This window comes from Galeopterus variegatus, unplaced genomic scaffold (assembly GCF_000696425.1).
Source record: "Galeopterus variegatus unplaced genomic scaffold, G_variegatus-3.0.2 Scaffold1487, whole genome shotgun sequence".
Classification (NCBI taxonomy): domain Eukaryota; kingdom Metazoa; phylum Chordata; class Mammalia; order Dermoptera; family Cynocephalidae; genus Galeopterus; species Galeopterus variegatus.
Window position 1 is genome coordinate 323,862 of NW_007727598.1, and position 24,546 is coordinate 348,407.

Below are 24,546 nucleotides of genomic sequence, written 5' to 3' on the forward strand. Positions count from 1 at the left end.
TGAATATTTGTCAGACCACCTGCTTTGAGCTACTGTGCCAGATGATGTGGGAATTAATGGAAAAGAATAAGACCCAGCCCCCAAGTTTAAGACTCTTCTTACCTAATATGAGCATATTTTAAAACTAACTAGAAACATAAGGGGAAGGAGGAAAAAAACCAGAAATACTGTGAAATTCACAGTCCAGAGGCATAGGCTCACTAAATAGAGTCATAAATTACAATCCAAGATAGCAATAGAAAAGTTGTCAATAGGCAGTGCCAAGTTAAGCGTCCAATGGATAATTTTGTGTGGTTATTTATTTAGAGTTTGTCTCTCCCACTAGACTTTAAGCTCCATAAAGGCAAGACCATGTCTATTTGGTTCACCTTTTCTTACCGAGCACAAGGCACATAGTAGGTGCTCAGTAAATATATTTTGCTAGAAATCATGCTGAGCTGGGCAGGAAGTGCAGTACGTGTGCATAAGGAGGGTCCTTCGAGAAGGAGGGTGCTCAGGAGGTGGGAGGGGACAGGCAGAAGAGATGGAATTCAAGAACAGAAGTAAAAAGCAAAATTCATGCTCAGGGAGTGGGAGGGATGGGAGAGAACAGGTTTTTTGGTTGAGGGGAAAGTTTGAGGAGGGAAAAGTAGTAAAGGGCAAGAACAGAAATAAAGGTTGAATGAAGGATGTGGACTTTTAATTGAGCATCTATAGTACTTGGGACATGGAGGAGTTGAGGCAGTTTATGTTATCTCATTTAATCCTCCCAACTCTGTAAGTGCTTGCATCTGTTTGGGCTGCTATAACCATGTACTGTCAACCAGGTGGCTTATAAATAACCAAAATTTATTTGTCACAGTTCTGGAGGCCAGAAGTCTGAGATCAGTGTGTTAGCATGGTCAGGTTCTGGTGAGGGCTCTCTTCTGGGTCTCACATGGGTCTCAGACTGCCATCTTCTCACTGTCCCCTCCCATGGCAGAAAAAGAGAGCAAGAGGGCTCTCTGGGGTCCCTTTTATACGGGCAGTAAAATCCTATTCATGAGGTCTCCACCCTCATGACCTAATTACTTCCTAAAGGCCCCACCTCCTAATACCAACACCTAGGGTTAGGATTTCAACATACGGATTTGGGGGGACACAAGCATTCAGTCCATATCAGTAAGATGCACATTATTCCCATATTACAGATAGAGAAATTGAGACTTGGAAAGATGAAATAACATACAGCATTACACAGATAGCAAAAATGGAATCCAGGGCCATGAGACATCAGTACTTGTGCTCTTTCTGATCCTACACAGTGTCTCTCAGTGAGACTTAGGAGAGCCTTGGATGGCAGGCTCGGGATGTGTCGTGTCCCTGTAAGCCTTGGGCTGCTTTCCTCTTTCCCCGGCCCAGACCTCCCTCTGCTAATCACACCTTCCCCCAATGTACAGGATTGGATTTTACTAAAATCTGTTCCAATAATTTTGATGCAAAGATCTTTTAATGTTGTGATTGCAAGTGAGTCTTATGTTTTGTAGGCTGTTGGAAATGCCAAGACCACCCGCAATGACAACAGTAGTCGCTTTGGGAAATACACGGAAATCAGTTTTGATGAGAGAAATCAAATTATAGGAGCCAACATGAGAACTTACCTCCTGGAAAAATCCAGAGTCGTCTTTCAAGTAAGGATAAAAGTATTAGTTAAATTTCCTTTTCTCCAACTTTTAAAGCATTGTTTACATTTATATACTCATTAATCAACCTACGTTGTTCCATGACTTGAAGAGTAGAGTTTTCCCGCCTTTCTTTTGCACTTTGGATTCTTTTCTGTTTATTAAAAACAAAAATTGGGCCGGCCCAGTGGCGCACTGCTACAGTGCGCTGCTTGGGAAGCGCGGCAGCGCTCCCACCGAGGGTTCGGATCCCACATACAGACCGGCCGCTCACTGGCTGAGCGAGGAGTGGGGGCAACACTGAGGGTTGCGATCCCGTTGCCGGTCCCGGTCTGGTCCGGGCGCGACACTGAGGGTTGCGATCCGTTGCCCGTCACGAAAAAAAAAATTGATGGATAGGTGCAATATCAGTGAAGTTATATGATTGAGGGAAAAAGTTATGACTTTTTAATTTGGGACACTTAAAAAATCATTATAGTTTAAAAATCAAGTTTATCTTTACAGAACACAAAAACTGCAACAGACAAAGCTGTTAGACTGACTTTCCTATCAGGAAGGGAATGGGATTAGAACTAGTGGTGGATGGGGGGAAAAGAAAGTCTCTTCTGTCAATAAAATGGAAAAAATTCTCATAGTTTTGGCCCAGGAGGTGAGCAACTGTAAGCCTTGTATTATGGGGAGTTTCTTAAAAATCACCTAGTATGAATTACATCATTCCCACTTCACAGAATGTTTTCACTTAATAACATTTTCCCTGGGGTCATTATTTGGAGGATGATCTCAGGCCACCCATTTCTTTGTTGAGAGGAAGGGTCCAGGTGTGAGCTGGCCATAAATATCAGTGTCCATGCTAGCAGAATTGTCCGCCTGCATTACTGTCTAGGGCCCTCTAGTGAAAAACCCAGGATTTTCACTTGTAATGGGTTGGTGTAATTTTGGGGGCTTTTCTTTATTTTACAGTCGGAAAACGAACGAAATTACCACATTTTCTATCAGCTTTGTGCATCGGCACAGCAGTCGGAATTTAAACATCTTAAATTGGGTATGTGACGGATGGTGTGTGGACGGGTTTCCTTTTCTGTAGGGGTTTCAATTCTAGGTTAATTTCTTATTATAGTAATACAACTTTAAAAAGTATTCTGTCCAGGGGCCGGCCCGGTGGCGCACTGCGCTAGTGCGCCGCTTGGGAAGCGCGGCGGCGCTCCTGCCGAGGGTTCGGATCCCACATACAGACCGGTTCCCGCTCACTGGCTGAGCGAGGCGCGGGGGCAACGCCGAGGGTTGCGATCCCATTGCCGGTCCCGGTCCGGTACGGGTGCGACACTGAGGGTTGTGATCCATTGCCGGACACGGAAAAAAAAAAAAAAAAAAGTATTCTGTCCAAAGACATAAGTTCCTTTGGTTTCAGAGGTGGAATCTAACCAAGGAGATGGATTAGGTGGGGGCCGGGCAGTGATTCCAGGGAGAGGGGGGCCTCTTCAGTCCCAGGGTTCTTTCAAAGCTCATTGAGTGACTATGGTTATTCAGCCAGAACCACTTGGATGAGGCCTCCTGACAACTGGAACTTACTTCTGTAAGCCCCAAAGTTTCCTTTTTATATGAACATCCTTAGGTAGTTGTTTTTCTAAAATGTATGACATATTTCCCTGTCTTCTTAAACAAAGCACCTCTATCATAATTTGAAATTCCATGATGACTCAGGGTCATTCACTATTTGTAGTATAATTAATCGTACTACAAGCATGGCTAAGGTGTAGAGCTATTTGTCTTTAAGCACAAATAACCCAAACCCTGTCACAGCTCTCCTGTCTTGGTTGTTTGTGCCATGCTGGTGGATGAGAATTACCAGAGGTGACTTCTAGTGTGTTGGAGTTGAACTCACACTCTAATTCTGGAGAGGTTTCTTGCTCTCTTGGAATCTAAGTTTCTGTAGATTTCACATGAAGACAATATCTATGCCTTGTCTGCCAAACAGAATGTGAATAGTGAATGTGTGGAAGGACTTTCTGTTGGGTTCTCTACTATTTAAATACTAGATGTACATATGGCCATTATCTTGATTGTGGTGCTAGTTTTATAAGGGTATACATATGTCAAAACAAATTGTACATCTTAAATGTATGCATTTACTATACATTCAATGAACCTCATTAAATCTATGCAAAAATGTTAAGTACAGGAAGAAAAACCATGAGCTTTAGAGTCAGGCCTGTGTTTAAATGCTTGCCCTATCATCAGCCGTGGGACCTCGAGCAGGTCCCCTTCACTTTCCTGAGCCTCAGCTTCTGCATCTGTGACACAGAATTCAAAGGGATAAAAATGGAATAACATATGTAACGTGCTTGACCTAGCTCAGTAACTGTGACCTTTCCTTCTTCTGATAAACATGTACATCCAAATTTCTGTGTTGCAGACATAACAATTTTTACTTTTTGATTCCAGGGAGTGCAGAAGAATTTAATTACACAAGAATGGGAGGCAACACTGTCATTGAGGGTGTAAATGACAGAGCCAACATGGTAGAGACTCAGAAGACCTTTGTGCTACTGGGTAAGTGAGAATACCCTGTCTGAGGTGTGGTCACTTTTTCTTAAAAAAGAAAAAAAAGAGAAAGGTAGGAATTCCTAGCATGCATGTGTCCTGAAGACTCCTAATTTTAGGATAAGCCAATCAGAACATATTTGGAGACTACATAGTCAAGACTGTGCTTTTCTCTTTTGAAAGAGCTAGAAATTGATATATGCTCCCCTCCAGCTTGCTGGTTTGGTGTTAGAGGCATGGGCTGTAAGCCCTGCAGATGCTCACAAGCTCTTCTGGGCCGACTACAAAGAAGACTGGTGGAGCAAAGGTCGGATGCCATTCAGAAATGTAATGTTGACCCTACTTGACCTTATAGGTATCTTGATGATGGTAATAAAACAGTGGACACTTCTATGGAGCTTACAATGTGGCAGGCACATCCTAAACACTTTATGACCTGTATTAACTCATTCAAACCTACAACCACTCTATGAAGTAAGTAGGTGATGGTATTTCTCCCATTTTACAAGAGGGAACTAAGGCACAGAGACAGTAAGTGATTTAGCCAAGGTAACGTGATGAGTATGGAGCAGAACTGTTTTTGCCTTCTGCATCTAAAAACTTCTTGTTTTTATACAGAAAACTAAACCTTCTGTTACTTGGATGCTGATGCTGGTGGAGCAGCTGCGACTCTCACAGGATCGCTAGTTGTTCTTAGTCTTTCTCCATCTTACTTTTCCCACATGGAGCCCGTGTTCAGAAAGGCTGTCTACCAAGTGGCCTTTGTAAAAGTGGTCATTCACTTTCTCATTGCATATTAGTGTAGACATTCACATGCAACTGCCAAAGTTTCCGGTCAGTATGAGATGACAGGCCATTTTTACATCTCACAGAAATCTCAGAACACTGTTTTAATTGTTGTGGCCTGGTTGACCATATTTGAATATAAAAGACAAAGAATTTGAGGTTAAAAATACCGAAGTAATAGGCAAAAGGAGCACAATTGGATAATTGAGAATGAAAACAAGGTGGTTTCCTAAGCAAAATTACTATCAGATTCTGCTCCCTCGAAACCGCTTCGTGGAGAAGGGCAATTTAAACATTTCATAGCAGTAAGATCAACACTGTCGGTACTGATTAACATTTTCTTAAAATAATTACAGTCGTAACTCCCATGAGAGGGAGCACAGTGAGGAGGGGACAGGTAGCCTAGCTCGGGCTGGGCTCCAAGGGGACTGCGGTCCATGTGTCCCATCCTGCCCATCACCACCCCCCACCTTTATCCTCATGGGTCCGCCTCCCACCTCCACAGTGTTCTCCTCACAGCAAAATCACATGGGGCAGCGGGGAGGGGAGTAGGCTTCGGGATCAGATAAACGTGAATTGAAATCCTAGTTGGTATGACTTAAGGCGGCTCCCCTCCCTGAGACTCGGTTTCCTGATCTGTAGAGTGGCAGTACGCCTTTCACGACGGCCAGTAAGCAACTTGGGTGAAAGCCCCTAGCACCAGGCCGAGCACATGGCAGGGGCCCCCGAGGCGTCACCACCTGCCTTCTATCCCTCTGCATTCCCTGTTGTCCAAGCCCTAACCTCCTTTGAGTAAACCCATCTCTTCTTCCATAAAACAGTCCCTCAACATGGGAGCCCAGCAGTTTGCAGTGATTTTCCCCACTGTATCACACAAATTAGGTTGTTTTCACAAATTTCCCCACCAGTAGGGTTGAGACTAGGATGAGGCAAGAGGAGGCTAGGGCTGAAAAGTCACCAAGGCGCTCACTCTTGGGATCACTCAAGTGCAGGGTTGGCCCCAGGCACTTATCCTGCCTCCCCCCAGTCCCAGCCCTGAGCACAGACCTAGATGTTTTCAACAAGGCTCCCCAATGTTTTGTGGGGAGAGAGTACAACCATCCACCACGTCCCATGGCTGTTAATGGTCATGGCTGCCCACTGTGCTATGCATGGTGGGCAGGTGGGAAGGGGCTGGGGACAGTCACGCCCCTCCCCTCCAAGAGGGCAGTACCTCAGCAGGTGACTGGGAGTGTGGCTGGTAGAACCCCAGGACTATGACAGAATCTGTCCCCGTTTACTCTCCAACGAGCTCATTGTTTAAAGATGCCAGCCCGTTGCCCCATCTCCTCTGATTGCCTGTGCATTGGCTGTTAGATCTCACAATTTAGTACTTAATTATTCGTTATCACGAATTCACTCTGATTTTTTTTATGTGTCACAAGATCAGTCTGTGGCCTTACACATGTCAGTTATTATCCCCGGCGCCAGTTTTCTCTTCCGTACAGTGGAGTAATAATGAAAATATTTAGTTGTCCCAGTTATCTACTGCTGTTTCCCAATTTTTAGTGGCTTAAAATGACATTTCTTATTATCTCTCATGATTCTGAGTTGACTGGGCTCAGCTGGGTGTGTCTCACTTGGGGACTCTCCTGTGATGGTGTCAGGGGCTAAGTCCTCTGAAGTCTTCTTCTCCCACATGACTGGGATTGCTAGAATGGCTGGGGACTGGGTGGGCATCTCTCTCTCCAAGTGACCTCCTCATTGGACTTCCTCACAGCACGCTGGTCTCAGGGTAGATGGACTTCTTACGTCATGGCTAGCTTCTCCCAGAGACATTTCCAAGAGGCTTTTTATGAACCAGCCTCAGAAGTCAATGCAGTATCACAGTGTTCTATTCTGGAAAGTCAAAAGCAAGTCATGGGGCCAGCTCAGACTCATGACTCACAGGGAGGGAGTGACACGGCGTGAGCACTGGGACGGTGGTGTGTGAGGGTCCTGGAGAGCAGCTACCACAGTAGCTAGTGGGGATGTTGTAAGGATTAAGATACAATGTCTAAAGTCGTCTGTGAGATGTGGCATGCTATGTTAGTGTGAGAGATCAGTACCCATTTAAAGAAAGCAATTGCTAAAAAATGTCCTAGACCGGGGGTCAGCAGACAGGCCTGTTTTTATAAGTAAAGTTCAGTTGGAACTTAGCCACCCTCATTTGTTTAGGTATTGTCTACGGTTGCTTTCACACTACAGTGATAGTGTTGAGGAATTGTGACATATGCCATTCGGCTGCAAAGGGTAGTAAGAAAATGTTCGCAGATTCTTGTCCTAGATGGTAGAGTGGGCATAGTTGATAGGTTCCTTAGTTTTCGTGCAATATATGAAAATATCTGTGTTCAGGAAGCCATCTGAGCTTCACCCCGGTGTGTCTAAACATTAAGTCCCATGATGACCCCATGCCAGGCAAAGGAGAAGTTTGAGCAAAGTCCAGAGGTCCATTTACTGTTGTAGGATGGATTCATGTGTGGAACCAGTGACCTCACTGCAACCTTGAGAGTTCCATCGTCCTACAGCCCCACAACCAATGAGTGATCTCACGCTGTGTATTGATTTCACGGTCTCTAAACCTGTGCTGTCCACACAGTAGCCACCAGCCACAAGTGACTGTTTACATTTAACTTAATTAAAGTGAATAAAAATTTAAAATTCAGTTCTTCACTTGCACAAGGAACATTTCAAGTGCTCATAGCCACGTGTGGCTAAGAGCTACCATATTGCACTTCAAAGTTGCAGAACATTTCCATTGTCACAGAAAATTCAACTGAACAACACATCTCCTCACAATGTGAATACCTGATTTATACTGCTCGTCCCATTGACCTTACCTTTTTGTTTGAGTCTTGGTATCATCTTTCTTAGGTAGAGATCTCAAGGGCTGGCTCCCTAACTTGAATCATACACAGGATTATAACATACTTGGGCAGATCATCCTTTTTTAAAATGTAATCTCTAAGTCAGTACTTGTGGGTTGATTCACCAGTTGCCGTGGTTTGTTGTGGAGACAGTGTAGAGAGATGGGCAACATTAGCAGTGAGGTCATCTGGTTTAATACACAAATCTACTCCATGGCACACCAGCAAATGCACCTTTAGATCCTGCCCAAACTTCTCCTTGGCTGGGCAAGGGGTCATCAGGGAACTTCATGTTTAGACACACTGGGGTGAAGCTCAGATGGTTTTATGAACTCTGCAGGTCTTTCCACATATTGCAGGGGGCACTGGCATTAAACTGCTTATATATGACATGCCTAACGTGACCCTAGGCAGGTTCCCTAACCTTTCTATGCCTTAGTTTCCTCCTCTGTAAAGTGGGAACAATACTAGGACTCACCTCATATAATTCTTGTGAGCATTAGATGAGAGGATATGTGGAAAGTACTGGAACAGTGCTAGAGACAAGAGTTGCATTCGCTTTCCCCTGTGGTTCTGCTCCTGAGGCATCTTAGCTAGCCGTGAAATTACCCCCAGGAAGCAGAAGGGGGTGTGTTTGATAAAAGCAGCTTTCCTCTGTCCTTCTGTTGGCTCTCTCTCATTTGATTCATCCATTGATTCTTGCCATTTGGCTGTTGTCATGACCCTGATCTCTGACAGGAAGAACACCCTGGAAATGTCAGACCTAGCTTGGGCCTCAGGCTCAGGGCCATGACCAATGTGCTTCTCCCTGGAATCTAATTCAGGCCAGCATTGCTATTGCGTGACCTTGTCTCACTGAAGATGATTACTGAACAGAGGTCTTAAATTCTTTCTTTCACTTCATTGCTTCGGAGGTATTTCACTTTTTTGTTTCTGGAAGGCATGGATTAGTTAAGTGACTTAGTTATGGATCAGAGAGAATTGGTAGGAGTGTCAGAATGAAGATTCCCAAACTTTGCATTTTTGGTTGCTTTTGCCCATCACTTACCTGTCATTTACCATGTTGGGGCCTGGGAGTTTATTTCTGGTAGACACATCTGTCCTTCACATGGAGGAGCTAACGCCAAATGGAAAAGCGGCAAAGGTCTGGACTCTTCCATATATTTTTTGTTTGAAATCTTTTGAGACTTTGATTTTATTTACTCTTTGAAGCAGAGAACATTTTGCAGGTTTTGAAAATATTTAAGAATATGACCTACCTGCTAATGAAATATTCCAGTGAGGAGCAATGGGTGGCAGCTGCGGCTCTTATCTGGCAGGGAGAGCCTGCGGCTTTTCTGCTTGGGGGGTGTGGGGGTCACTGGCCTCCACTCCAGTGTGGACAGAGAGCATGGATATCGATGGAAATGAGCCTGCCCCGCCTGCCCAAGTACACCTCTAAGCTCTCGGACTCACTGCAGTGTTATTAGCACACTGGTGGGTCCTGAGCTAGCAAAGTCTGGCTCACAGCTGCAGGTTCTCTGGTATGATTTATGGGGATCAGACACAAAGTCCTTTCAAGCAGCTGATCTAGTTTATTTTTTGCTCCAGAGTATGTGCTAATCCCCTCATACTGACTGAATCTGTTACATATTTATAATTTATATTCCACCTACATCAGTCAACGTCCCCCTGGGAAACACAGAGCAAACTCAAAATGGAATAAAAGGGGGAGGGTTTATTTATGAAGGGACCAACTATGAATATGTGGGCAGGGTCTAGGGGAGCTGCTATGGGCAGTGGGGCCCCAGGAAAACTGTTCACTGCTCTTTCCCGTTTTAAGCACGGGGGCACTAATGGAGCCTGAAAGGAGAGTTGCATACAGTTAGCGCCAGACCAGGAGCAGTGCCCTTCAGTCAGCTGGGCCACACAGCCAGTCTGAGGTAACCTTGCAGAGAAAGAGACTGGGGCAAGACATACTCAGAACCTCTCTCTCCTCCTCCTCTCTGATCTCCTGCCAGGGCTCTCCATTAATCGAACCTTGCCAGAGGCCAGGGGGCATGAGTGCCCGTTGCCTTGGTCCATGCAGGTCACCTGGAACAGAGAGCAGAGAATCTGTAAGGTTGGATGGAACCTCTCCAGCATCCCACCTTGAAAAGAATTCAGGGAGCTTGTGAGCAAAAAGAAAAAAGAAAAACATTAAAAATAAAGCACATGGAATGAATGACAGCTGATTCTCCCAGGAACCTGACATGAAATGGTTACTCAGATATTAATTTTTGTGTTGAGTTTCTTAGTAGCCATGGCAAAGGGGAAAACTAGTGGGCTGTAGCATTCACATTGTGCATCTACGGAGGTGAACTAGAAAGAGCAGTGAGCCAGATTCTCCCTGGGGTCCACTGCACATTCCCTGTCCCAGCTCTGGGCACTGAAGGTACTAGCGTGTCTTGAAAGGATCCAGGTGCTTATCTTACTAGTAGGAGAAGAAATACAGTGTTCCTAATTTGGGAAAATGTTTGTTTTCAGGTTTCAAGGAAGATTTCCAGATGGACATTTTTAAGGTCCTGGCAGCTATCCTACATCTGGGAAATGTGCAGATCACCGCGGTGGGCAACGAGAGGTCCTCAGTTAGCGTAAGACGCTTACTTGTTTTACCCTTCCTGGGTCTGAGGGTCATCAGTGGAACTGCTCATTGTTTCCCTGCCTTTGCATTTTATCACCAGGCAGGAACAGCTGGGCTTAGTGGGTAGACTGGTTCAACAGGAACAAGGAAGCAAGGGTTTCCATGGGTTACCTTCAAAGAGTAAAGCACCCTCCCCTTGCAATGGGGAGTGGGAGTGGGGGGGTCTTGCATCATTCTAGGTGTTCTTTTTTATTCAACAAATATTTATAGAGCACCTACTATGAACAAAGCAAAACAGGAAGCCATTCATGGAACTTATGATTTGGGGGGAGGGAAGGAGAGGGGAGGAAAGACAAACAAATACAGGCTCTGGAGCTGGCGATGGCTGTTACAAAGGAATGTCAAGCACAGTAGGGGTGCTGAGGGGCTGTGCCTTTGTGCGGGACTGTCAGAGAAAGCCTTTCTGATAAGGTGGCAGTGGGCAGAGGCCTGAAGGAGATGTGGGCGTAAATCATGCCTCTATGCGAGGGAAGGACTTTTGAAGCAGAGGGAGCAGCAGGTGCGAAGACCCTCAGGCAGGAGACGTTGTTTGAGAAACAACAAGGAAGTCAGTGTATCCAGAAAGGAGTGAACGTAAGCAGAGGTGGTAGATGAGACCAAAAGGGTGGGATGGGGTGGGGAGGCACAAACCATGTAGGCCTTGAAGGGCACTGCACAGTTTTAAGCAGAAAGGATACCCTCTACCTCTCTACACCCACTCAAATCAAACATCAATGGTGCTGGCTTCTTCTCTGGGAATATATTCCCATGTAAATTTTGTAACAGATTTCTTTATTTAATGGATACAAGATAAGTTTATGTGCATGCGTCTTCTGCAACAAATATTATGAGTAGTGATTTTGGGTGTGTGGGGGGGGAGTATGTGTTTGGTTAGTCTCATTGATGTCTGTGTAAAGAAGAAAACAAACACGTAGTAAAAAATGTTTCTGTGAAATGCAAAATGTCCATACCTTTAAAGCTTTGTATTAACATGTCTGTCTTAGTCAACCCAGGTTGCCACAACAAAATACCATAGATTGGGTGGTTTAAAGCAATAGAAATTTGTTTTCTCACAGATCTGGAGGCTGGAAGTTTGAGATCAGGATGCCAGCACAGTCAGGTTCTGGTGAGGGCTCTCTGGCTGGCTTGCACACAGCCGCCTTCTCACTGTGTCCTCACCTGGTGGAGAGAGAACAAGCTCTCTGGTGTCTCTTCTTATAAGGGCATTAGTCCCATCATGGAGGCTCCACCCTCATGACCTTATCTAACCCTAATCACTTCCCAAGGGCCCCATCCCAAACACCATCACATCAGGGGTTAAGAATTCAATATGTGGATTCTGGAGGGATACAAACATTCAGTCCATAACAATGTCTATTTTCATGTCCCCAAAATAACTGATGGGAGCAGCTGATAATTTTGTGATACTGGTGATTTCTGGGCTCTCTGGAACCTGCGGTTTAGGGAGAGAGCAGAGCAGCGTGTGCTGTTGGCTCAGGGCTCCTGTCCTGTTGCCCTGTGACCAGGAGGTACGTTTCTGTCCTGTTGCCCTGTGACCAGGAGGTACGTCTCTTTCCTCCCCTCTAATTACACTCAGCGCCCCTCTTATCCCCTGCAGTGTCCAGACCTCACAGAGTTAGTCAATTCCCAAAGCACTGGGAAGTTGGGAGAGAGGTGACGACAGGCCTGGGTAGGAGAGCAGCGTGCTTCAAGGGCGTGTTCCCCTGTGTCTCCCTGCTCATTACCTCGGAGAAGCTGGGCTTCTGCGCTTTCTTCTCAGACTCCCATAGCCTAAAAATGTGATTCCACCCAGCAAGTGCCATCGCATGGAGCTCTATCCCATGACGTTTGTTTTGAAGGTAGTATTTTAGAGGAGGAATTAAAACTGATAGACCGAAAACCCTTTGGGAAGTATTCTAAGAATCTTTGTAGAAACTTGCCAGTCCTCTCTCTAATCACTGCTCCAGCTTTGTAATGCACATACCGTTCATTTGTATCAGGAACTTGAAATGTTGACAAATTAAATTTGGGTGAAGCCAAATTCTTAATAAAAAGGCTGCCCCTTTGCATTTCCTTCTGCAGCAGCACCATTAGCTGATTTTTTTGACTTGGAAGGTTAGTTTCCTGCCAACCCCCTCCCCAGAGGGTGGTCATGCATATCAGAAGCGAGCTCCTTATTGTGGCGCAGGTCAGGAGGGTGGGGTGGGAGGGAGGAGTTGGCAGGGCCTTCTGGCTTGCTTCCTGCACCATATATATTCTGATGCTGTCCAAATGCAATCGCATGGCTCTCCCGGTTGACTGAGATGGTGCCTCAAGAGGAATGATGGTGCTTAGTCACATGGAGTCACATCTCTTTGCCAAGTGATGAGAGCCTTGTCCACACTGGCTGAAGACAAATGAGAGCACCTCCTCCCTCTCCTTATCTGCTGGCCAGTGGGGCAGTTCTCATGCCCGGGCTTGGGAGAGGACAAGATTCACTGTGTGCATCCAGGAAATGTCCCCCATCACAGCCCTGTGTCAGCTGAGAAGCTAGCTCAGTCAAGGGAACCGTACCAGGTTCTGTCTGGGAATAAAACTTAGGTACCTCCTGGGCCAGACCTCCCAGCAAACTCCTGACCACAGCAGGTGGGGCAGGGTTAGTCCACATACTGACAGGTGGCCCAAGCGTGATGCAAAGGGAAGAGAGAGGGCTGGAGGCTGTGGTCACATGCACAGGAGTGGGATTGATGGCTTCCGCAGCCTTGATCAGTGCTGACATTCTTTGGCCAGAATGAAAGAATCCAGGACTGCCTGGCATCACTGCAGTGGTGCCCTGCCAAGGGCCAGGTGCAGGACCAGTGCCACTCCCTCTCCTGAAGCCTGGCCACCCTTAAGCCAGCTCCTTTCTTATCTCTCACACAGGCCCAAGTATGGGTCCGGAGGCCTTGGCGTGGTGGGGTGGTACTGCTTCGGAGGCTGGACAGCCCTGATGGGTCTTATCTTGTTTTTGAAGGAGGATGACAGTCATCTGGAGGTATTCTGTGAGCTCCTGGGCCTGGAGAGTAGCAAAGTGGCCAAGTGGCTGTGCAATCGCAAAATCATCACAACCTCCGAGACAGTGGTGAAACCCATGACCAGGCCCCAGGCTGTCAATGCCAGGGACGCACTGGCCAAAAAGATCTATGCTCACCTGTTTGACTTCGTTGTGGAGAGAATTAACCAAGCATTGCAGTTCTCAGGAAAGCAGCACACTTTTATTGGTGTTTTGGACATTTATGGGTAAGATTCTCTTTAGTGAGCCTGTCTTTTCTCATTTAAATATAGAATGCCCAGTTATTTTTAGATTATTTTGTTCTGGTTCTTCTTTTGTGTTTCACATAATTAGAAAGGTGACATTCTCTGTTTTTGCCTGTATGGATGTTAAGTACAGTCTCCTGGCTATGGTTTCTCTTAGCCTTAATGAAGACTCTCCCGTCATCTCCATCCCATAAAGCTTGCTGCTGTGGCAAGCAGCCAGGGAGGAAAACGGCAAGTGATGGGACCTGGGGACCACTGTAATAAGGACTTTGAATTTTTTGGCTACATGGGCAAACCTGAGACAAGAGTGTCTGTAAATTCACAAGCACTTGCTAGAGTATATCTAAATGTTTAAAATTCTTCAGAAATTCTAAAAGTAACTGCTTGCTGCCACCCATGAATTAATAGTACCCCTTTCCCCATAAATAAGCTCCCCTCTAAGTAGCAGCACTACGGCCTGGCACAAACCCTTTCCCACTTTCTCCAGTGTGCTCATGTCTGGATTAACCCTCACCCGTGCACATCCTGCAACTTTCTAGAGAACTGAGCTTAGTTTGACCTGGAAATAAAGAAGACTCAAAGGAAATGTTAGCATCATTGAAAGCAAGCAAAGCCGAAGCTGGGGCTTTGAGGCTTAAGCTCAGAGCAACACAAAGCTTGTGACTCCCTGGCCTGACGTGTGTTTATGTTCTTCGGACCAAGAGCTGTACAGGCCTGGGTCTGGGGATCAGATCCCTGGGAGTGAGTGCAGCAGCATGCCAGTTGTGTGAACCCAGGAAAGTCACAGGACCTCTCCAAACCTCAATTTCTGCATCTGTAAAATGAAGCCTCTCTCCCAGGGTCATTATAATCAAATGGAAGAAATTATGAAGGCACCTTGAAACCATAGCATTGTTCAAATGTGAAGTGTTGTCATAGCCAATGTGTTTCTGGCATTTTAAGTCACAGATTTAGGTCTTTCCATGGGTTTTAAACTTCAGCTGAGTGCCAGAAAATAACCATTGATGTGTGACATCTTGTCCCTGTCCTAGAAAGCCCTGCCCTTAGCCCCATCTGTGAGCTGCAGAGCACAGTGAGGCCCTTTTGACCCTCCCCAGTACTGGGCCTGGCTTATCCTCTATGTTCAGACCAGCCTTTGAACCTCTGGGCAACCGAGGTTGCATGTGGAATGGGGCCGTCAGAGCTGGGTGGGTTCTGCTCCTGTTCCAAGTCTCCCTGGAGCTCTCTAGAGGACAGTCCAGGCCCTTCCCCTGCCCATCAAGTGAGATTCTCAGGGGACCTATGGAGCTGGCATGAACCTCTCAGAATTAGAGCAATTGAGAACAAAGACTTTGGAGGTACCAACAGCTGGGCTCAGATTGCATTTCTGGCACCACTTGCTGGCTGTTAGGCCTATGATAGTCACCCTCTTGTGTGTAACAGCAGGGTCACAGTAGCCTTCCACGTAGAGCAGCCTTAGGGTTCAGGCAATGAGCATTAATGCTAACACCTGAAAGCTCAGCAAGCTTCCTCCTGGAGCGCTCACCGGGCCAGGTGGTAAACATGGTGCTCCTGTTCTGTTCAGACCCCATCATGTTTTACAGACTGAATTCACATAAATGTCCAGATTTCTGGCTTTTCTTGAGAAGCAGGTAATCTAACATCCTGGCCTGCATTTTTGTATGGTCATAGCTGGCAGGAGCTCAGTGGCAGCTGCCCCTTGGGACAATGCTGATTGCCACAGGCCCCACACGGCTCACTGTTGTGTCGTGTCCAGGCTGCATCCTGTTTCTCTCCTCTGCCTGGCTCCCCTGGCTCCCCTGGCTCCTGAGCTTGCAACTCCAGGGCAACTGCAGAGACAGCTATTGAAGGTCTGAACAAGGAGGCGGGGCCAGGTCTGTCTTGCATCCAGTGGGGTCTGCTAGGCAATGGGGTATTAAATGACCTTGCCCTTTTTCTGCAGAAACTATGGAGGTAGCCCTTGGGGAGGCAAAACTGTGCTGCCCTCCCCTCAGCAGGCACGGAGTAGGGGACGGGAAACTGCATTGCTTTCTCATTGAAAGCACAGGAATGGCTGGCAGGCAGGCTGGCTCACAGCTGAGTTCTGACACAAGCTATGTGAATTTAGGCAAGTTTCTTAACCTCTCAGTCTTATTTCCTGATCTATAAAGTGAGGATATAGGGCCGGCCCGTGGCTCACTCGGGAGAGTGCGGTGCTGATAACACCAAGGCCACGGGTTCGGATCCCACATAGGGATGGCCGGTTCGCTCACTGGGCGAGCGTGGTGCTGACAACACCAAGTCAAGGGTTAAGATCCCCTTACCGGTCATCTTTAAAAAATAAATAAATAAATAAAATAAAATAAAGTGAGGATATAATGCGGATGTTGGTGGTGTCGTGTGGATTAAATGATACACCATATTGTGGCATGCCTATTTTAATTTCTGGCTTATGTAAGTGTTTTGTATATACCAGATTCCTTCCAGGGGACAACCAGGAAAAAAGTTATTTATAAATGGACTGTTAGGATACCAGAAGCTTTGAGGTGTATTTAAGACTTGTAGAAAACATAACACACTTTTAAGCTATGAAGCTTGTCAAAAAATACTCACCTATAAACTTGTCCTGCTTTAAGTTATATTTTAATTTTTTTAACTGTATTTCAGTTTTGAAACCTTTGATGTGAACAGCTTTGAACAATTTTGCATCAATTACGCTAATGAAAAACTGCAACAACAGTTTAACCTGGTAGGTGATGTTTCTGCCCTCTCGGAACTGGTTCTCAGCCCCGTGTGTGCGTGGGCCTGTGGCCGTGGCCGTGGCCTGTGGCCTGTGGCCTGTGGCCGTGGCCGTGGCAAGAGTCAGAGTCAGCATCTTCCCTCCAATTTTCCTGATTACAGGAGCTGCTCACTGAGTCACTGCACCACCTTGTGGCCATATCTTGAAATCACACCCTCCCATGTCCCATTTCATCTTTTTTGAGCACCTGCCCTCTTGTGAGCTTCAGCTCATCGCCCACCGTTCTTCCATAGAGACCCTCTGTGCGGCCAGACCACACTATCCAGTTAGTTGCCTGAAGGCTCCACATTCTTGCGAGGCTCCGTGTCTTTGCACCTGCTGCCTCTCTCTGCCTTCACTCACCTGCTGCCTGCCTTCCCCCGTAGCTTAGTCTTTTGAGCTGCAGCTTCCCTGGGAGCCTTCCCTAATGCCCCCATGCCTCTTCCTGCGTGCTTCCTCTGCCACAGATCTGTCACATGGAATTATCATCATCTGTGTGCATGTCTCCAATTAGATTTGGTCATGTGGAGAGGCCAGGGCTTGCGTTTTTTGTCTCTCTCGGCCCAGTGCCTACCTGAGCACATGCAGTACTGAGCAGCAGATGGAGTATGGAATGAGTTTCTCCACTTTTAATTTAGAACAAGATATATATGGTACCTTCCTTATTATGGGTAAGATTGAATGTGTCTTCCCATGGAAACAGACAAGAGATGGATCCCAGTTTTTCTCTCACTGGGAAAATCTGTTTATTCAAAAAACTTTGAGTGCCTTATGTATGCCAGATACTGAGTTGGATGCTGAGATACAAAGATGAATAAGACACTTAAAAATGTTAACTAAGTTTTACTTATGGTTGTTTGGGCATTTTAATGTTGCTATATGTATTGAATACAATTTTGACCTCTTAAGTAAGTTCCCTGAATGCAGGAACTTTATTAAATCCACTTTTGAATTCCTAACAGTGCTCATGCCTTGCTGCTAACCAGAGATCAATGAAATTAAAAGTTTCTTGGATAACATTCTATATTGCTCTACCATGAAACTAGTCTCACGTTTTTTTTATGGTAGCTTCTTTACATTTATGTTTGGCTACATTTCTGAGAAGCCACGTGGAAAGCTAAAATGCTTTATCAACTCACTTTTTCCCTTTGGATTCCATCATAAACTTCTGCTACATTTCCATGGAAAGAATTTTGATTCCCATTCATAATAGAAACCACAATTTAAAATCCTAACAATCACTCCAAGGAAAGAGTGTACTTTTGTTAGCATCCAGCATTTGGGCCTTTAGTTCTCCCATACAACTCCTGAGGAGAACAGAGCATGACAGCTTTTCCCACCTGCTTCTGTCCTTTCCCCATCCCTTCTCTTCGCCTGGCGCATGCCCACCTGTCTTTCGAGATTCAGCCTCCCTGAGAACGGACCCTGGTGCCTCCCTGCCTCTTCTGGTTAGGAAACCTTTCTATGCATTTTCTGTATCGTGGCTTTAGTTCAAACCGAATTGTTAGAATCTCAGCTCTTCACCTTCTCCCTCTGAGACCTTGGGCTCTCTGAACCTCAGTTTCCTCATTTTTAAAAATGAGTCAATAATATCTGCCTAGTATTGTTATGAGGAGGAGAGCTAACATTGAATCCTATTCAGTAAATGTGTTTTTCCTTTCCTTTTCCTAACCCCAGAATTAATCCACACACCAGCATTAAAATTCATCCCATTACAAATTTCTATTTCTTTAGCATTCGTAAGGATTTCCAGGAAGTTTAACATTTAATAACTACGGGTGAGGTTTATTCCCGGTGTGTATTTAGCATAGCTCACCTGAAGTCAAACTCTGACTATAGACCCTGCCCTCTCCCTGGACTCCAGTGCCCTGTGACTTCCCAACGCACACACGTCCACTTCAACCTCAAATTACATGTTGGAGACACCGTACCAAAAGCCACATGTCAGAGGCTGTGATTTCATTTTCTCTTTTTTCTCTTTTTCTTTCCTCTCCTGCCCTTCCTCCTCTTCCACTTCCTCCCCCTCCTCCTCCTTTTCCTTCTTTATTTTTGCCTTTTCTTGAGTTATCTAGTAATGTTCAGGTCCTGCCAGGAGGGGAGCACCTTCGAACGTAGGCATGGAAAGCCTTAGTGAGGACTCTCTCCTGATCCCCATCCCATAAAGCTGGCTGCTGTGGCCCTGCTCCTGGGTGCCCAGGGAGCTCAACGGCACCGAGCCACGAAGGGAACTCACCTCTTCCGTTCCAGGCCGGTCTTCCCGTGGTTAAGCCACCTCCGTTGGCTCTGTCCTGGGCCCAGCATTCGTGCTGTCTTCTCCTTCCTCGTCTTCCTCCTGCAGAGGCCCAGCCTCCAAGAACATTGGGCTCCCTGCCTCTAGTCTTGCCTTTGTCAGAGGCCGTCCTCCAGGCTTCATCATGACCCTCTCCTATCCCTTCTCAGTGTGCGCTCCCTGCCCCTAGGAAAAGGCCACAGGATCTGGACTGTCTAGAGAGGACCTGAAGGCCTTTCATGACCTGCCCTCAGCCATCCTGTGGAGTTTCATTGCTTCCCATCACTACTGTGCCCTCTAGCCTGTACAGGGTGCATTTCCCAACCACCTTCTGAGCTTCCCAGCCATTCCTGCTGGGCACCGTCTGTGGGAGGCTTTGCTCCTTGCTGCCCCTCCCCCACCTTCTTCTTGCCAGCCAAACTTTCATCCTCCAGGATGAGCCTGAGCTGTGTCTTCTGAGAACCCTCCCTGATACCCTCATGGCGTGAGCAAGTAGTGAGCAATGATCTCCAAGTTGTGGGCTTCTCACATGGGCCCCGCTACCAGCACCCTCAGATGGCTGGCTCCTACCCAGCAGCTGCTGGAGGCCAAAGAGGCAGGATCTGCCCTCGGGTAGCAGCAGTGGCCACCAGCAGGGAGGGGCTCCAGGACCACACTGAGCACCACGCAGTGCTGCTGCTGGTGACACATGCTGGCCCAGCCTGACACACTAGAAGGTGGGGACTCAGACCCAGTGGGAGGATGACAACTCGACTCACGTGAGGGACTCAGTGGCATTGGTCATGGCCCAAGTACAGGCAGGGGGGTGGCCTGTACTTCATGTGCTTCCTGTTTCAACATGAACATTACAAATCAACCATGTATCTGCATTTTCCAAATGCTTACGTCCTGCTCTTTGGAACCACGCTTTAATATTCTGTTTTACTTTCTGTATTAACTTTGGATTCCCAGCATGTCTTTAAACTTGAACAAGAAGAATATATGAAGGAAGATATCCCTTGGACTCTGATAGATTTTTATGACAATCAACCGGTTATTGACCTGATTGAAGCAAAAATGGGCATTTTGGAGTTACTGGATGAAGAATGCTTGGTAAATTTTTTAAATAATTGGGTTTTTCCCCCCAACTTCTGAGTAGTAACAGATGAGCGTATTACAAAGTGATTTTTTGCTGTTGTTTTTGGAAGCCTACTATAAAGTCCTGATGTGTTACCCAGTTTGTTGGATGTGAATGCTGGGACAGTAATCCATAGCAGGAACCCAGAGTGCAAGGTGAACCTCCCGCCCTCAGCACGTGCGTGCCCCCCTTGCATAGCACACACGACCTCTCAGGTAACGTCTAGGGAGGAGGTGGCCTCTGTTGTCACCCCCAGGTGTATGTAGAGTGGGCATGGAAATAGCATGTGACTCCACTCCAGTTGTTAATGACTAATTATAATTGAGTTTCCTTTTACTTCCTCGTTCTTGTGAGTCATCAGAAGGTTTAGCTGAAAAATCAACATCGTGTGATTCAAGATAAGAGGTCTCTAGGAGTCCTCATTATTATTTCCCTCCGGGAGGAGCAACTTTGTAGAGGCTCAGCCAGCAGTGTCCCTCATGGGACCACGAGAACAAATAATCCCCATGAGAGTAGTAATGTTTTGGTTTAAAAGACATATTTTGATGCTCAAACATGGATTTGTGGGGGGGGGGTTCCCCAAAGGTTTATTTGTATAAAAATAATGATTATGATGTTGAAGACTTATTGGTGATTTCTTTCTAGATTTCTCAATTCTGTGGTTCTTTGCACTGGTATCCTTTCTGGTACCACCTGTGCTCCAGCCCCCACAGTGATGTAAGATTAAAGGGCAGGCATCAGGGCCAAGCTCTGGAATGACCTACTGAGGGCAGAAGCACAGAGGCCAAGGTGGCCTCTGGGAAATATTTGTGCCCACTCTACACAGGCATTTCTTGGGTGACCAGCATCACAAAGAAGTAATGCATGAGTCACTTGGATATAGTGGGGTAATACACAGTACACAATGGTGGTTCACCGAGTTTGGGCTGAATTTAACTGTTTCAAAATCACCAGTATCAAGAACAAGTTTTGCAACTAGCTTAGTTTGAAAAGGTAAACTTAGCTCAAGGAGGTAGTTAATTAAGCAGCAAAACAAAAGAAAAACTATTTTCCCCAGGCAAGGGGTAGGGAGGACTACTTTCAGGTGCTGGTCTTTTTCCATTTCCCTGAGAATGTTCGTGTAACAGAACCCAAGCTATTTTTTCTTGAACCTTTAGAATTCTTTAGGAAGAAATAATAATATACTGCTTGTTTTGCAAAAATGAAATTCTTCATTCTTAAGTTATTATATGGCCATTTCCTTTTAGTTTAAAATGTTTTGTTCTTCTAAAAGAACATTGATCTGTTCACTTAAATATCACCCTAAATACCCCATAAATATATACAATTATTATTTAGCAATTGATAATAATAAAGATCACCCTTAAGATTGTTAAGATCTAGGATAGATTAATGCCTAGAGTTGTTTTAAAAAGGGAGGGGGGCCTCAAATCTAGAGCAGTTCACTCTGAGGTGCCAGATCATCTTGGTTTCTTAGAACTAGTGCTTTTTATCACCTCTTTTAATCTTTCATCTCTAGGATTCTTTCTTTGCTATTTTGTCTGCTTTTCTTTTCCAGTTACCACATGGAACTGATGAAAACTGGCTTCAAAAGCTGTATAATAATTTTGTCAACAAGAACTCCCTGTTTGAGAAGCCTAGAATGTCAAATACATCCTTTATCATCCAGCACTTTGCTGACAAGGTACCATGAAAGTCTTGAACAATGCTGTCTATCCCAGGGTCAGAGAAGTTTCTGGAAGGTATAGGCAGGCCACAGATTTTTCTGTTTGGAGTCAAGTCACACTTAGCATGTAGCTTTGATGAAGGATACATACGTATGTGTGTTTAGCAATTCTTGTTTTTGTGACAAAATACATGAGTTTCAATTGTACTGCTTTAAAGATAAATGTGTTGTTAGTGGACCTCATTTCTGATTTTGGATTTACTGTGAATTCATTAACCTCTTAATTTATTTTCTCTATGAAATGGTGATCATCAAGACAGCATAACTGTTTTCTGTGATACAAGCTATACCTTTATTTTTTTTGAGGTTTTCCTTTTTTATTAAACTGGAATATATTTATTACAATGGCAACATACTTTAACTCAAGATGATGGGTTTTCTAGGTGATACTTATTTTCTTCATTACATAACTCCTTTTTTTTTTTTACTAAACAAATGTTACTTTTATAAAAAGAAAAATTATTTTAGAAATCTCATTATAGAAAGCTTAGAAAATAGGAGGAAAAAGAATCAGCATAACCATCTGCCCTACATGTACATTCTCACCTTGTTTTCCTTCTGTAAGGGAGTTCGTCTCTCTGTCCAGTTCCTGGCTGTGTGTTGCTCTAGTGGCCCCAGCCTAGCACATGGGGGTCATGGGGATAGTCTGCGCTCCCCTGTGGCACAGGCTGGTGCTATGGGTCAGAGCTGGTCGCTCCAGAGTGACCGAGGGCCGGGGGGAGGGCACAACAACCTGCAAAGCTGTAATCACCTTTGGGGGCTAGAGGACAAATGTTAAATATGATAGACTTTTAGTGCTTAGAGATTTTCAGATGAGTTTCTGAAGCGATGCCTATGAAATGAATGATGATATGTCAAGTGATATTTTCTAGTTATTGTCCTGTATAATCTCAGGGTTCTAGTCCCATGGGGAAAAGGAAAAAAAAAGAAAAAAGATCAGACTCCGTGGAAAGCACACATGGGATTTATTTCGGGGGTCTCTTTTTACAGTATACAGGTTCTGCACATTTACTTCTCTCACCTGCCACTTCCAAGAAGACCCCTTAAAAGAACTGGGCAGCATTTTGGGTGGACTGTGGATTGGTGGGAAGAAACCACACACACTATAGAGTTAGGTTAGGTTCTCAATCTAATTAGCCAAGGAGATAAAATTGTGTTGAAAGCAAAGCAGCTCTGCTTAGATGCAGCAACTCAGCACCTTTTCCCTTGGTCCCTGGTGCCCCAGCAAAGGTACCCACTGCCTGTGACAATGTCACTAGTGGCCCACACCACCATTCTAGAAGAATTTGTGCAGCTATCCATGAACTTCATTCCCAAGGGAGTGTTTACAGTCAGTGCTCCTGGTTCTTAACCCACCAGCAAGGACACTTCCTCACCCAGGGGGACCAGCAGAGTCCATGCCCAAGGGACCATTTCTTCCTCCAGGTTCTAGTGCCCCTGAAAGCCTGTTTCCTCGTAGCCAACTTATTAAAATTAATTTTTAATATTTTTCTTAATTTATAAAAATACATATCACATATTAGAACATATACCCCAGAGGTATAAACTACGACAGTTTGAATGTTTAAGCAGCTCCCTGGATATGTTGTTTGAGGGATTCCAGAAGCCTTACTAGTCAGAAAGGGCAGCGTGGAGAGTTTCTCCAAGCCAGACTCAAGCAGTGCAGATGCTTCCCCACCCTGAACCTGCCTCCAAGGGCTTGTTGAGCCTCAAAAGCATGGTGGTCAGCTGGCCAATTTTTCTTTCCTTTCTACCATATTAATGCTGATTTAGGAAAACATCCCTGTTTGAACCCACTGGTCACTGCTGAGCTTTTTTCTCCTCCTGGAGGCTTTAAAGGCAAAGGAAGCCCTAAGCCAGATCCTCTTGTGAGTGCAGAGTGGTCAGTGGCTAGTGAGAAATCCAGACAGCGGGAGAGGCTGGCATTTTGCATCAGAAGAGATATTTCCAGCTTTTTAAGTTTATACATGATGGGGTTGCTGTGATAAACAGAAACTGAATCTCTTTGTAAGATTGTATTTATGTTCCCTTTATTAATCTCCCTTTAAAAAGAAATGAAACTTGTATTTAGATGGCATCTGCTTTGGCCTCTTTGAAAATAATTAATTCCTTTCTCCATATAGGTAGAGTATAAATGTGAAGGTTTCCTTGAAAAGAACAGAGACACTGTCTATGACATGCTGGTTGAAATCCTGAGAGCGAGCAAGGTTTGTAGTGTTTTAAGGAGTAATTAATGATATTCATTATGTAATTAGCATGGATCTAGATGTGTATTAGGAAAGAGTAAGAAGCGTGTGTGCATGTGTGTATGTGAACTGTCTGAACAGTAGAAAGTTGTAGCTCATAGAAACAAAAAAATAACTATTTTGGAATTGTAACTGAAACCTCTTTCTAGCATTGGAGGCACTGTAAATCTCCACTGTATGCAAAATCAGAAATCAAATGTACAGATGACACAGAGACAGGACAACTAATACAACCAGTTCAAGAATCACAATCATCATTTTATTCATTCATTCATGTGTTTTTTTACCTTGCACCGGGCACTGTCCTAAATTCTGAGAACACAGCAGTGAACAGGGCTGGTGGAGCCCAGATTCTAGAGGGAGCGACATACCTTAAACATGCAAACAAGCAATGTCGGGTAGTGCTAAGTGCTCGAGGAAAATCAACACAAGACTGCGAGTGAGGGGCTAGGGAAGGGAGTGGTGCGAGGTCCTCACATCCACACTTCTATATGACAAAACGTGTCTCCAAAACAATGACTTACAGCTTTTTCTTTTCCACTTTGAACATTTCTTTATTAAATTTTGAGAGTATTTCATACATAAGCCTCCACTTTTGTGATGATTTTGTTATTACATCTATTCTCCCTCTTTTAAAAGATCCCAGTCCGTTGTTGATGTT

The 24,546-nt window shown here is 45.2% G+C and overlaps 1 protein-coding gene across 1 annotated transcript in view; it reads left to right on the forward strand.

Annotated features, from left to right (window-relative positions):
• The window catches only part of MYO5C (myosin VC), an 84,396-nt gene that overhangs the window by 18,363 nt on the left and 41,487 nt on the right, over positions 1-24,546 (forward strand). Inside the window, exons 6-14 of the mRNA XM_008577320.1 lie at positions 1,506-1,649; positions 2,601-2,682; positions 4,083-4,190; positions 10,358-10,464; positions 13,486-13,751; positions 16,416-16,497; positions 19,748-19,888; positions 21,472-21,597; positions 23,763-23,846. Of these exons, the coding sequence (XP_008575542.1) occupies positions 1,506-1,649; positions 2,601-2,682; positions 4,083-4,190; positions 10,358-10,464; positions 13,486-13,751; positions 16,416-16,497; positions 19,748-19,888; positions 21,472-21,597; positions 23,763-23,846 (1,140 nt within the window). The remainder of the gene's footprint in view (positions 1-1,505; positions 1,650-2,600; positions 2,683-4,082; positions 4,191-10,357; positions 10,465-13,485; positions 13,752-16,415; positions 16,498-19,747; positions 19,889-21,471; positions 21,598-23,762; positions 23,847-24,546) is intronic.